Source organism: Antennarius striatus, chromosome 15, assembly GCF_040054535.1.
Source record: "Antennarius striatus isolate MH-2024 chromosome 15, ASM4005453v1, whole genome shotgun sequence".
In the NCBI taxonomy this organism is placed as follows: Eukaryota; Metazoa; Chordata; class Actinopteri; order Lophiiformes; family Antennariidae; genus Antennarius; species Antennarius striatus.
The window spans coordinates 5,001-18,422 of NC_090790.1; the positions used below are offsets into that span (position 1 = coordinate 5,001).

Below are 13,422 nucleotides of genomic sequence, written 5' to 3' on the forward strand. Positions count from 1 at the left end.
GCTGAGCTTTGAACTGCCAGGGAGGAGGCCTAGAGGAAGACCAAATAGGAGGTTTATGGATGTAATGATGGAGGACATGAAGGTAGTTGGTGTGAGAGAAGAGGATTCAAAGGACAGGGCTAGATGGAGGAAATTGATTCGCTGTGGCGACCCCTGAAGGGAAAAGCCGAAAGGGAAAGAAGAAGATGTATTTCAAGGTGCTCAGCTGCCACTACACTGGCGCCCCCCCTAGCGGCAGCTCGCACACCATAAGGGGTGCGCGCACCACACTTTGGGAATCCCTGATCTCCAGTATGTAGCCAATTACATCGGGAAATCCTAAAAGAAATGAAAGTTACTAATTCAAGTCTGAGGTTAGAGCACAATGTCATTAAGTATCACATGATACACGTCTGTTGTTCTCCTCTAATACAGGCAAAAATCTTAAAAACTAGAACCAAGGCAGTCACAGACTGCAACATCCCACGACACCCCTGAATTCAACATTTTACCCTGATCTACTTGCATAGGTCAGGGTAGATCAAAGCACTGGCTTTGATCTACAGTGTTATTCACCTGCACTGGCCTTCTCCCTAGTCTTTTTAATTTAAAAAAAAAGATATATATACACTTAATTCCGCAAAGGGGAATTAAGAACGCACACTCTAGGTTTTTTTAGTCTATCAATCACACGCATGCATGTTAGTGTGTACAGGCCCCTGTAATTCACACACCACACACAGGAGGGCCTGTAAGCATGCAGGGGGGGAAGAGAGGCGGGCAGCTCCTTCGTGGTGCACCCAAAATGAGTAGCTTGTAAGGGGGGACAGCGTCTTGCTCAGGGGCGCCTCGGCAGTGCTCCGGAGGTGAGCTGACACCTCCCACTTTCAGTTCACCTCCGGGTGTTATTTTTTGGGCGGGAGCAGGAATCGTCGAACCGTCGATCTCAGAACATTGGATGACCCGCTCTACTGCCTGCTTTACCACTGAGCCACTGCCGCCCCCCTTTCTGTCTTATCCAGTTCCTGAGTGCACAAAAAATGAAAGTTTACCTTGGCCTACGTTTGTCAAGGTCCAGATCATTTCACTGTCATCCCCTTTGCTGCCCGAGTAGTGTGCGTTTTCTTTCATCTTTTTTGTATCATCTTTCTATCTGCAACAGTTATCTGGATGACAGGTGTTAACATGTCATCCAGATAACATCAAAGTCATCAAAGTCTCCTAGGATGTAGAGTGTATATATATGTGGACGAGAGAGACGATTGTGTCATTTCACATTAGGTTAATCAGGTAAGACTCTCCAGAAGCGACCCAGAACACTTTGCCTCACATCAGAAATGTAGTCAGCAGCATCACATGTGATCTGGACTGATGTTACTTTATCTATGATGCAATCTTTAACATGTTGAAACAGTAGTCAATCTACATGGACCTGCACATTTCTGCTGTGAATGGACTTCCTGTTCACATCATCAGCTTCATTATGTGAGGATGCTAGATGGGAATGTGGGTACCATCTACAGCAGCGGTTCCCAAACTTTTCAGTCCGTGCACCCACTTCTACCTCCCGACTTAGCTGATGCACCCCCAATGCCCAAAACATGAAAAAAAAAGAAAGAAAAGACGTAGTCTTTATAGCCATATAGGTATCAAGCGGCAGCTCGCACACCACAGGGGGTGCGTGCACCACACTTTCGGAATCCCTAATCTACAGTATGTAGCCAATTACATCGGGAAATCCTAAAAGAAATGAAAGTTACTAATTCAAGTCTGAGGTTAGAGCACAATGTCATTAAGTATCACATGATACACGTCTGTTGTTCTCCTCTAATACAGGCAAAAATCTTAAAAACTAGAACCAAGGCAGTCACAGACTGCAACATCCCACGACACCCCTGAATTCAACATTTTACCCTGATCTACTTGCATAGGTCAGGGTAGATCAAAGCACTGGCTTTGATCTACAGTCTTATTCACCCGCACTGGCCTTCTCCCTAGTCTTTTTAATTAAAAAAACATGGACCTGCACATTTCTGCTGTGAATTGACTTCATGTCCACATCATCAGCCTCATTATGTGAGGATCCTGGATGGGAATGTGGGTACCATCTACACTGTAGACACTTTCTCATCCTGAGAGCTACTTATTACATGAGCGAGTCAAAATGATCTACCACTTACTAAAATGCAAAACACATTATTTATGAATATACTGAGAATTATTTTCATATGTACAGTATATGCTGGTGTACATTGCATTACTGCATCAACCCATATAGCACAATACAACGCTACATTTTTTTTGTCATTGCCTTACTCTGATGACTTCCACTGAATGGAATCAGCCAGGGATGTATAGTCCGGACAGTAGCTGCTGATAGCAGCATCAAGCAGACTTCCAGATGCTCATCAGTCATGGTGAAGTGGTACTTGGACTTCACGATCTTCATGTGGGAAAAGACTGAGTCACATTAATAAGTGGAGCCAAATAATGCAGTCAAGAAGGTAGCACATTTCCTGATGTTGGGGTATTTGTCTCCTGTGAGTTCCAAAATGGTCCATGAGCTCTGGCCTTCAGCTGAACATTGGCTTGAAGTGTCAGAATCTCATCCTCCACTCCAGAAGAGTTCAGGTGAAACAGTTAAACAACCTCAGCATCTTCCTGGAAAGGGGAGCACATGAATGTAGCGCCTGGCTCGAGTAAAGCAAAGTCTTGAAAGCATCTGTCCAACTCTGACAGACGATTGTCCATTTGCTCTATGTAGCGTGTGCTGTCACGCGGCGCACATGACTGCTCGTGTGTCTCCAGCTCTGCTGTGAGGTTCTAGAAGTTTACCAAATCATGGCGGTGGAGCTTTGAGGAGAGATGTTGTATTTTTTTGTCTGAAAGCATCACCTGAGCTGATCACATTGATCAGTTTTGTCTTTTCCTTGCAGCTCTAGATTAAGGTCCTTCAACATGTTGGTCAGATCAGTTAAAAATACCAAGTCCAGCATCCACTGATGGTCACTTAGTTGGTTATAATCTGCATGTTTACTTTCCAGCAAGAGCTCTCTAAATCTTTGCAGGACTTTCCCTCGACTTGGCCGTCTCACGTCGGTGTGTAACAACAATCTGGTCGCTCTCAGCCTTCTCCAGGTGAGCACGGAACAGCCGTCTGAGGAGATCTGGCCCAAATAGAACAGGAGATCTTTGTCGCCACATCCGTTATCTCTTTCATGTTGAGCATTTTTGCACATGCTTGTTGGTGTATGATACAGCGGTAATTGAAGTCCGGGAAAGCATCATTGGCAATAAATCCATTGGAGCAGCCAGCCATGGCGGGTGTGTCCGTGGTGATGGACACCAGTTTGCAGACTGTTAGCTGGGTTTTATCGATAAAGTTTTTGAAAGACTGAAACGTGTCCTCTCCTCTTGTGTGTTCTTTCATGGGCAGTACTGTACAGCCAAGCAGGTCGTCTTTTGCAGTCATGTCAGTAAAACTCCAACTGCAGTGAGAAACAGTCACAGTCTGCGATGTCCTTCCAGAGTTGTTGGGTCAAATCCTCAGCCATGGCTTCACTGCGCCGTGTTACTGGACTCTGATAGCTGGAGAGCTCTGATCGCAGCTAGTATTTCTGCTTTGGACTTAAAGTCTCGGAACAACAAGTCGGCGCTTCAACAAAGGCTTCTTTGCCATCTCTCCATCTTGGAAGGATTTCTAGTTTTTAACGATGAAGTGACTCACCCAGAACGATGCTTCAGTGGCTGCCCTTGCCTCTGATGTTAGCTGTTTGAGAAATGGCTGCTGTCCGGACAGCTGGAATTGTGGTTCCTTCACCTTTCTCCTTCTCAGCTGGCTTTTCGGAGGGAACTCGGTGTCGTAGTTTTGATGAACAGTCTGAAAATAGCGCTCCACATTTCCCTCCTTCCGTAAAGCAATTGTAGACTGACAGATGAGGCAAACACACTTAGAAAATGACATTGTGAAGAAGTCGTCCTCCCACTCCGTATGGTTGTGGTAGGTCTTTGGCTTTTTACTTTGTCCAGCTTTTCCACTCTTTTATATCCCCTTTCTTACTCGCTAGCTTGCTAGAGTTTGGCAGCACTTAGCGCCGTTGTATGTGCATGCGCATGCAGTGATGCGTGACGGCATGCGTCACTGCGTACGAATGATAGGCTGGCGCCGACTTTTTTTAATGCCATGCGATCTACCCAAAATGCCTGTGATCGACCAGTAGATCGCGATCGCCGTAATGATCACCCCTGATACAGTATGTAGCTAATAACATGATAGTTAACATGATAGCTACTAATCCAAGTCTGAGGTTACAGCACAATGTCATTAAGAGAATATAATGTCATATTAATTTCTACATCGTTCACCTGGAGTCCTGTGGAACTCCCTGATGATTCTGACGGATTTATCTTCAATGAGGTTGACAAACAAGGGTAAAAGAATGGAAACTGCAGTTGCATGTGTCTGATTGTATACAGCAGGTTTAAAGGGAGAAAATAATCAAACTTATGATGTAGAAGTCTAAAAATTCCAAAAGGCCGACTGTCAAATATGATTCACTTGGCTTTAGAGGCTGATCAATGTTGAAAACAATCATCAAACAGTTAAATGTTGATCTCAGGCTTCATGCCTTAAGAATTCTTTGTGACCACACACACACACACACACACACACACACACACACACACACACACACACACACACACACACAGTTCAAATCTCTGTGTAACCATTGAAATGGGGGGATCTGGACACATGTAGTGTGTGTGTGTGTGTGTGTGTGTGTGTGTTACACTTGATTATAGCACAGATCTCAGCATGTCATGTCATGTCATGTCATATCCTGTGACTTTAATGAATGATGCCAACTGTTGCCCTCCCCCACCCAACAGCCCCAGATCGCCCCACAGACATCAGCCCCCAGAGGCCATGGTTCTGGCGTCAGCCTCCAGCACAGCCTCCAGCTGGTTGGACAGGATGGTCGTCGTCCTGGTTCTGGTCTCTGTTCTCCTGTCCGGCGGTGAGACCCTGGATCTTGTCTATTCTTCACCTGCTTCCATTTAATGGTTTCTCTAACTGTTTTCTTTTCTTGACCCAAGGCTTCGTTCCAGAGACAAACGCACAGAAACGTAAGTATGATCTCCAACCAGAGACACGTCCACACAGATGATGAGGGTCTTCTTCACAACCTTCTAGATGAGGTGTGGTGTTTTAGAACAACTTTCCACAGTGAAAACCTTTCTCGTGTTGGTTACTGTGGAAAAGCATTGGGAAACTGCTGGTGAACAGAGTCCCACACCTTTTTAATCACATGATAAAACCTGATGAGTTCTATAAAAGCAAAACAAGGGAAACTCAGAGAAACATGTTTTTAAGATAATTAATGCAATACAGGTGAACCTCTGTTTACTGAACTTTATTAATGAATGCATTTTAATAATATTTGGTTAATTATGAATATTTTAAGTTTAAAAAAACACATTTTATTTAATATAGTACAGGAAGTCGTTATTACCCGCATCACCCTGTCCATTGAGCCCCATTCTGAAGTCCAGCGAGACACCAACATGATCCTGAAATGCTGGACCAAAGTCAATACGTTCGGGCAGGAGGGGTTGACTGGAGAATTCACCATATATAAGGACAATAAGCCCCTGTATACCAAGACCTCGAAGACTTCAGGATATGTGCTGTTCTCACTGCCCCACACCCGAGCCTCCAACAGCGGATCCTATAGCTGTGGCCTCAAGGTTCAGGGTCAACAGAAGAGGAGCAGGCAACAGAAGCTCACAGTGAAAGGTCTGGTTGTTGTCATGCAGCTTTATCTCAGGTGGATTTGAACGTGTGCATTTCCATTTCCAGGTTTTGTGTTTTAGATGCTAAAAAAAACTCATGTTTGCAGGACTGGAACACGACCCGGTTCCATCTGTTCTCATCTCACCACATTTCTCTGTTCCAGGCTTATCAAAACCCGTCCTCCATCTTGACCAAAGTGTGGTCCTGGAGCAGGAGGAGCTAACAGCCACGTGCATGGCGCCTGGAGAGACAGGTGACATTATATTCACCTTCTATGACAACGGCACAGAGATCGCAAGGGAGGGGAGGAACTCCAACCAGGTGGAGGTAAAGTTTGACCTTGAAGGCAAAGGCTTTCACCAGATCCACTGTGACTATAAAGTCATCTCCTTTAAGTCCAGCCAGAGTAACTCCGTCATGGTTCAGGTCAAAGGTAAGAGGCTGTCAGAATCCCTTTGGAAACACCGGACCCATCTCAGGGCTTTGTCTTCATGAGGTGTCTCTCCTCAGAACTGCCCTTCACACTGGTTCTGGAGATCACCCCGCAGTCTGGGATCTATGTGGGAGACACGTTCTTCATCTCCTGCACCGTTAGCAACAGCTCTGAAGACCCCTACCTCAACTCCAAACAGCCCAGGCTCACCCTGCACCAAGGAATAAAGACACTCGCCACAGGAGCCACCGAACTCAACCACAGCATGGTGGGACTGACCAGCGGCCCCCAGGAGTTTGAGTGTGAATTCAGTATTGGATATGTAGTTTTAGAAACCCTGGAGACGCTTCTGGTGTCATGTGAGTGGATCTTTAGAGACCCGTTTATGTGTTCTGGTTATTGACCTACCCAGGCTCTCATGGTAGGAATGTTGTTGACCCTCTTGTTTTTGCTTATCTTTTATCCAAAGGGCGCCTGGATGCTGACGCCATTTATTGGATAGTGGTCGCAATTGTGACCGTGGCAGCTATCTTCATCATTGTCGTGATATGGTGGTACTACAGAAAACGTTGGAGAGCTAGAATGTCCTCCAATCTTTCGGTGGAATGGAACCTGTCTTGAACAGACTTTTCTCCTGCTGCTCATCCCACTCCTCCTTTATTGTAGGCTGCTGAGTTCAGCGTGAGTTGGCTCCACTACTTATTTCTCTGAATGCGATGGTTGAACTTCACGAAGAACCACACTGGCTGTTTTGTGTATATATTCAGCTCTCAATGGGAGCAGACGTCTCTCTTCTGTCTCCTGTTGTTGTTATCTAGCTATCTTATACCCATACCCATAATGACTCAATGATCTCTGCTAAATGATGTGGAAGGATTTCACCAAATGTTCTTCTAGCCCTAAAGGTTAGAAGGTCTTGGAATGTTATCAGTATTTCATATGCAATAACCCTGAGGAATAAACCAGAACAACAACCCTGGAGAACAAAACTAAGGGTGAGAAGATGATCAAAGCATTTAGATGATTTTCCCATGGAAAAACCTGAACAATGAAATTAAAATTTTCTTCACTAATAATTCTGTACTGTGGTGGAAAGTTTTTAATATAATAAAATAATACAATAATATAACAATATCATTTAAGTGAACCAAAGATCTGGAGTGTTGTGTGTGTCATATTATTCAGCGCTTGTGAAGGTGGCCCCAGGATGTCTGATCCTCACAGGGTTCACGTGACTGATTATAATAATTTTATGTTCCTGTTAGACTGTTTCTAGTGCCATACAGATTGTTTAAGTGTTTGTGAAGGTTGATAAATTGGTGATCTGTCTATAAATACCTGTCTATTTGTTCTTTGTCTGCTCTGTTCTCTATTCCTCTCTCTCTCTCACCCCCTCCCCTTGGCCTCACACCCTACTTCTCTGTTTATCTGAAAAGGAATTTGTGTGTGTGTGTGTGTGTGTGCGTGCGTGCGTGCGTGCGTGCGTGCGTGTGTGTGTGTAGGTGTGTGTAGGTGTGTGTGTGTGTGTGTTAGTGCTGAGTGATAAACCGTCATATTTTTATGTGTAATACTTTGGTGTAGTGGTATCCAGTGTGTAAAAGGTTAAATAGAATTTGAGTTGTTGGTAACTAAACTTTAGATTCTTTCATGATAACTGTGGTGTGAATGAGCAGCGCTGCTATTTTAATTTTTTTGTTAGAGAAAGCCAATGGTTGCCTTTCTGTCTTTTTGTTTGAGTTTTATTGCGTTAGACGCAGTTAAATATTTATCCAAAAGCCCCCAATAATTGATATTAACTGTTATCTCTAATATTTTCATTTGTTGCACAATTTATTTTTCGATTTTTTTCTGACTATTCAGAGTAAGTGTGGAATTAAATTCTCTACTAGTGGATAAGGATTAGATGTTTGGCGTTGGAGGCTATCCAACTGAAGAATACTTGTTTGGGTTCATGTTGGAGGTTATCCAGTTTACAAACGCCATCTTGTGAAAAACATTCATGTGGAGTTAAAAGTCATTTTTGTCAGAAAATCAGGTTGTTTGATAAGTGTGTCACTTCATAGATGCTCACTGAGACAATTCTGACTGAGCTGGATACAAATTAGCATAAACCAGCATATATTAGCATAGACTAGCATACATTAGAGTGTTAGTATATTAGCTTAGCATGTTAGCATATTATCTTACCATATTAGCTTGTTAGCTTAGCATGTTAGCTTAGCATAAAATAGCACATTTAAATGAATATACTTTAACCTAGTAGCTTTGGATAGCATAATAAGCGTAGCATTACTTATCATTGCTAATTGTGAGCGGCTGGTTGTTTCAATGTCTGGGGGAGCTGTGCTCGCGGCGTGTGTGCAAAGCTAATACAGAAACATCCTAGGTACGTGTAAATTGACAATTTGTTCTTTGTCTGTGGTTGGCTCGGGATATCTGAATACACTTTTTTTAAAATTTTTGTAGTTATTATCGTGTGGCTTACATAGAGATTTGATACTATAGTGATCCTGGCAGTTTAATAATGTGGGGTAGATACAGAGTCACACAACACAGAAATATACACTAAAATACACTAATGCTTATACATAAACATCATAAAGACACATACATACATTATTCTACACATTGCTTTTGAAACTATTAAAACTTTGCTACAGCGGGCGCCGGCTTTGACTCTTCCAGACTATGAGAAACCGTTCCAGTTGTTTGTGTCATGTCGTCAGGGACATGCAGTAGGGATGTTAGGCCAGAAAACAGGTGTAGGTACACATGCTCAACCAATGGCCTATTATTCTGTTGCACTAACACCGGTAGAACTAGGTTTGCCAGAATGCTATAAGCACCTGGCTGCCACTCATTTGTTGTATGAAAAAGCATCAGCTCTTACTATGGGCTATTCGATAGAGATTTTATCACATCATAAGTTGATAAACTTAATTGAGAGAGGAAAATTTGTGTTAACCGCACAACGGTTGACAGACTATCACCGACTTCTTGAATACCCGGATGTGACATTGCATGTCTGCAGGGTGAAGAACCCAGCAGACTCCATTCCACTCCCGTTTGAGGGAGAACCACATGACTGTGTGGCTGAGGCAGAGAGAGATGCTAAACTAAGGTCTGGCCTGAGTGCTATCCCTTTGGAGTCAGCCGACATGACTCTGTTGGTGGACGGCTCCTGCTACAGAGATGGGGAAGCACTCAGAGCAGGTTGTGCAGTTATTGAGTTAAAACATGGCAGAACTGAGATTGTTCGAATGGAAGAGTGTGTGCAGCAGTGTTCCAGCCAGTTGGCAGAACTAAAGGCTTTGACGTGTGCATGTGAGTATGCAGAGGGTAAAAACGCTAACATCTACACAGATTCTGCCTATGCACATGGGGTGTGTCATTTGTTTGGTGCAGCGTGGAAGGGGAGAGGTTTCAGAAAAACTGATGGCTCTCCCATTCAGCACCGTGATCAGATCAGGCAATTATTAATGGCAATGATGAAACCAAGATCCTCAGCCATAATAAAGTGTGCTGCACATCAGAAAAATGATTCATGGGTTGCCAAAGGAAATGCAGCAGCAGATGAAGCAAGTAAAAGTGCAGCTTCAGTGAACAATAAAGCTATTATGGTAACTCATGCTGTGGACCTTGAGGAACAAATAACTTGTAAAGATTTGATTTTGTTACAGGAAGAGGCTCCAGAAGCAGAATGCCATTTATGGCTTCAGAGGGGAGCTTCTAAGGATGCTGAAGGATTGTGGAGAAACCACGAGGGGCTATTTGTTGTTCCTGGTGGACTCCTACCTTTACTGATCAATGAGGCTCATGAAGTCTTATGTCAGACAAATGACTAACATCCACAGGAGCATCTCTGCTCTGTTATCTCATTACAGGCAAAAGCTGACCGTGAGGAGACTCCACCTTCAGTGACACCAGGAGACTTGGTGTACATAAAGGTGTTCAGACGGAAGTGGAACATCCCCCGACGGGAGGGTCCGTACGAGGTGGTGAGGGCCACTTCCACTGCAGTGCAGGTCAAAGGATCCCCTACGTGGTGTCGTTTAAAGCATTGCTTAAAGGCACCCATTGACATTCTCAGTGACAAAGATGAAGGCCAGGGGAAGGATTCCCTGGAAGGGGGGAATGCTCCTTCTCCTCCTGGCTATGATGGGGATGATGATACAGCACAGTTTCCAGTTATTCAATTCCCCAAAGAGAAGTGAGACCAATAATGATGTTAATAATCTACAGAGCAGAACTAGAAGGGAGATAAGGAGTGGTCCTGGACGTCACTGAACTCTTCCACAGGCTGGAGTCACACTAACAGACCTTTTCCAGCTCCTACAGCTCCATTGACAGCCAAAGGTGCTGAAGGCCCACCAGGCCTGAGACAACTAACTATCACTTTCTCCCATCTCACTGAAAAACAGGCGGATGTCTCCAGAGAAATGGAAGTGTGTGAAAGTGTGTGTGTCTGAAAGTAACACAACAAAAATGCGCTGAACCTAGGTGGACAGGTCCCTTCCAAGTGACTGAGCGAACGGGAACTGCAGTCCGTTTGCTGGGAAAGGGGGGACACATGTTGCCACACTTCACCTACTAGACCAGCCAGAGCCGACCAAGGATCTGCTCTCCCTCCACCGGCTGGTGATGGTGCCACTCCAGACCCTGATCTGGAAACAGAGGTTGCAGCTCTTGCAACCCCAGAGAGTTCCTCGGCTGAGGAACCAACAAAGGCAACGGCCTCAACTGAGGACATCCTGTATTGAGTCGTTGAGGACATCGGTTGTTTTGGTGTGAGAGGAAAAGATCCAGACAACTCATCCCAGAGGAAAAGATCCAGACAACTCATCCCAGAGGAAAAGATGAGTGAGGCGTCCCTCTACAACGCCCACAGCGGTGGTGGGGACTCCTGCCAGAACTCACCCACCGGTGTGAGGGGAAGTCTGACTACAAAGGGGGGTGGATGTATAGATTCCACTCGTCTCGATGTCAGTGAAGCAGGGAGATCCTCACACCATTAGGGGTTGAGCTCTGGGGGAATGTCCTTATTGTCGTACAGCCAAGTACGGGACGAGGACACTGTGAAGGACTGATAACTTTGTATCACCAAGAAGTTTTTCAGTGATAATTCATAAACTCACTACTACATATTGTTCAGTTTTTCAGTAATCTTTGTTTTTCAGTAATCAGAATGTCATAATTCATATTAGAAGTGTGTTTACTTGATTGATCAGTTGTTTAAAACCTTTTAAAAATCTTTTTTAATAATGAAATAAAATGAATTATTTTAAAATTTAACAATGATACATCTATAGATGAAAGAGTCATGTTCAAATGTTTTGGAGGCTACTAAGTTTGGATTGTCTTCTCTGCAGGCTAAGAAAGCAATCGCTCAGTGAGGGTCACGGAGGAATTTTTCCCCAAGAATGTAATCATCGGGGTTTTCGCCTCCGTTTGTAGTGAAGAATAGTGAGACAGTAGCAGGGGGCGGAACAGCAGGACTTCCTGTTGCGGTAAGCGTTTTCCGTCACTACCTGTTGTGTTTGTTTGACTGCGGCGTCTTAGTTCGCTTTCGTCACACAATCCCTGATAATATCTTGTCATTTTAGAATTGTAGAGTAAGCTAGTTGCTTCTCTCCATCTCAAAACTTGATAGCGAAAGCTCTCACATATTTCAGCTAACCTTTTACAAACTTTTATTAAAGTAATATTCCGTACTTCAGAGCTAGCTTAACTTATCTTTGTTGCTAACTATGGCTACGCTTCCCTCTGTCCACTCTCCTCCCTCTCCTCTCTGCTGCGCAGTCTGTCGGATGTTTAGTTTTTCCCCCGCTTCCTTCAGCGAAAGGGGCATCTGCACGAAGTGTAGTGCCTTTTCTCGGATGGAAGCAAGACTTAGTCAATTGGAGGCACTGGTTCGCTCCTTAACTGAAAACATAGCTGTGCCACCTAGTCAGGTAGCTTTAGCCGGAGCGGACCCACCAGCTCACGTTAGCCACTCCCCAGCTCAGGTTAGCCGTCCTCCAGCAGCCCCCGAGCAGGAGCAGTGGGTGACTGTTCGTAGGAAACATAGTGGCAGGCGAAAGCCTCGGGTTAACCACCAATCCCCGCAACCACTCGTTATCTCGAACAGCTTTTCCCCGCTCAGCGACACACCCGCTGAGGAACCTACTCTGGTGATTGGCAGCTCTGTGGTGCGGCACGTTAAACTAGAGACACCAGCGACCATAGTCAAGTGTATCCCGGGTGCCAGAGCGGGCGACATCGAGTCATTTTTGAAACTGCTGGCTAAAGATAAACGTACATATGGTAAGATTGTAATCCATGGCGGCGGTAATGACACCCGGTTACGCCAATCAGAGGTCACAAAAATTAATATTCAGTGGGTGTGCAGCTACGCAAAAACAATGTCAGACTCCGTAGTGTTCTCTGGCCCCCTTCCCAATCTGACCAGTGATGACATGTATAGCCACATGTCTTCACTCAACCGCTGGCTGTCTAGGTGGTGTCCTGCTAATGACATTCAGTTTGTTGATAATTGGCGGACTTTTTGGGGAAAACCCGGTCTCATCAGGAGAGACGGCATACATCCCACTTGGAATGGCGCTGCTCTCCTGTCAAAAAATCTGACCACGTTTATTTCTGCCCCAAAACCATGACCCAGAGTTGAGACCGGGATGCAGAGTCGCAGTCTTAAACAAGTCTCTGCACACCTGGAACGGTCACCCACTGTACCTTCACCCACTGTAATGTTACCCACTGTAATGTTACCCACTACACTTTCACCTACTGTATTGTCACCCACTGTACACACCATTGAGACTGTGTCTGTCCCTCGACCATTTAAAGTTAATTCATGCAAATTCAAGTCATTTCAAGTCCAGAGGAAAGCAACTGGACATCCAAATTTAATAAAAATCAAAACCGGGACTTCAACAGCTCCGGAGTACAAAACAATAAAATGTGGTCTCCTAAATATTAGATCTGTCTTCAAAAGCTGTTTTAATCAATGACATTATATCAGATTATCAAATAGATTTATTCTGTTTAACTGAAACCTGGCTAAGTGAGGATGAGTATTTTTCCCTAAATGAAGCTACCCCTCCTAGTCACCTAAATTATCAGATCCCTCCAGTCTCAGGCAGAGGTGGTGGAGTTGCATCAATTTTTAATTCCTCGCTAGAATTGAGCCCTAAACCAAAAATTATCTTCAATTCATTTG

General features: G+C 44.5%; 2 protein-coding genes across 2 annotated transcripts; both read left to right on the top strand.

Moving 5' to 3' along the window:
- The first annotated feature begins 4,906 nt into the window (after positions 1 to 4,906).
- LOC137608790 (platelet endothelial cell adhesion molecule-like) lies at positions 4,907 to 7,172 on the top strand. Its single transcript, XM_068335373.1, has 5 exons — positions 4,907 to 4,997; positions 5,528 to 5,776; positions 5,937 to 6,206; positions 6,284 to 6,565; positions 6,676 to 7,172. Exons 1-5 carry the CDS (start codon positions 4,907 to 4,909, stop codon positions 6,825 to 6,827), a joined length of 1,044 nt encoding a protein of 347 aa, XP_068191474.1. The 3' UTR covers positions 6,828 to 7,172.
- Positions 7,173 to 11,953: 4,781 nt separating this feature from the next.
- Positions 11,954 to 12,859, top strand: LOC137608791 (uncharacterized). Its single transcript, XM_068335374.1, has one exon. It carries the CDS (start codon positions 11,954 to 11,956, stop codon positions 12,857 to 12,859), a length of 906 nt encoding a protein of 301 aa, XP_068191475.1.
- Positions 12,860 to 13,422: the final 563 nt, after the last annotated feature.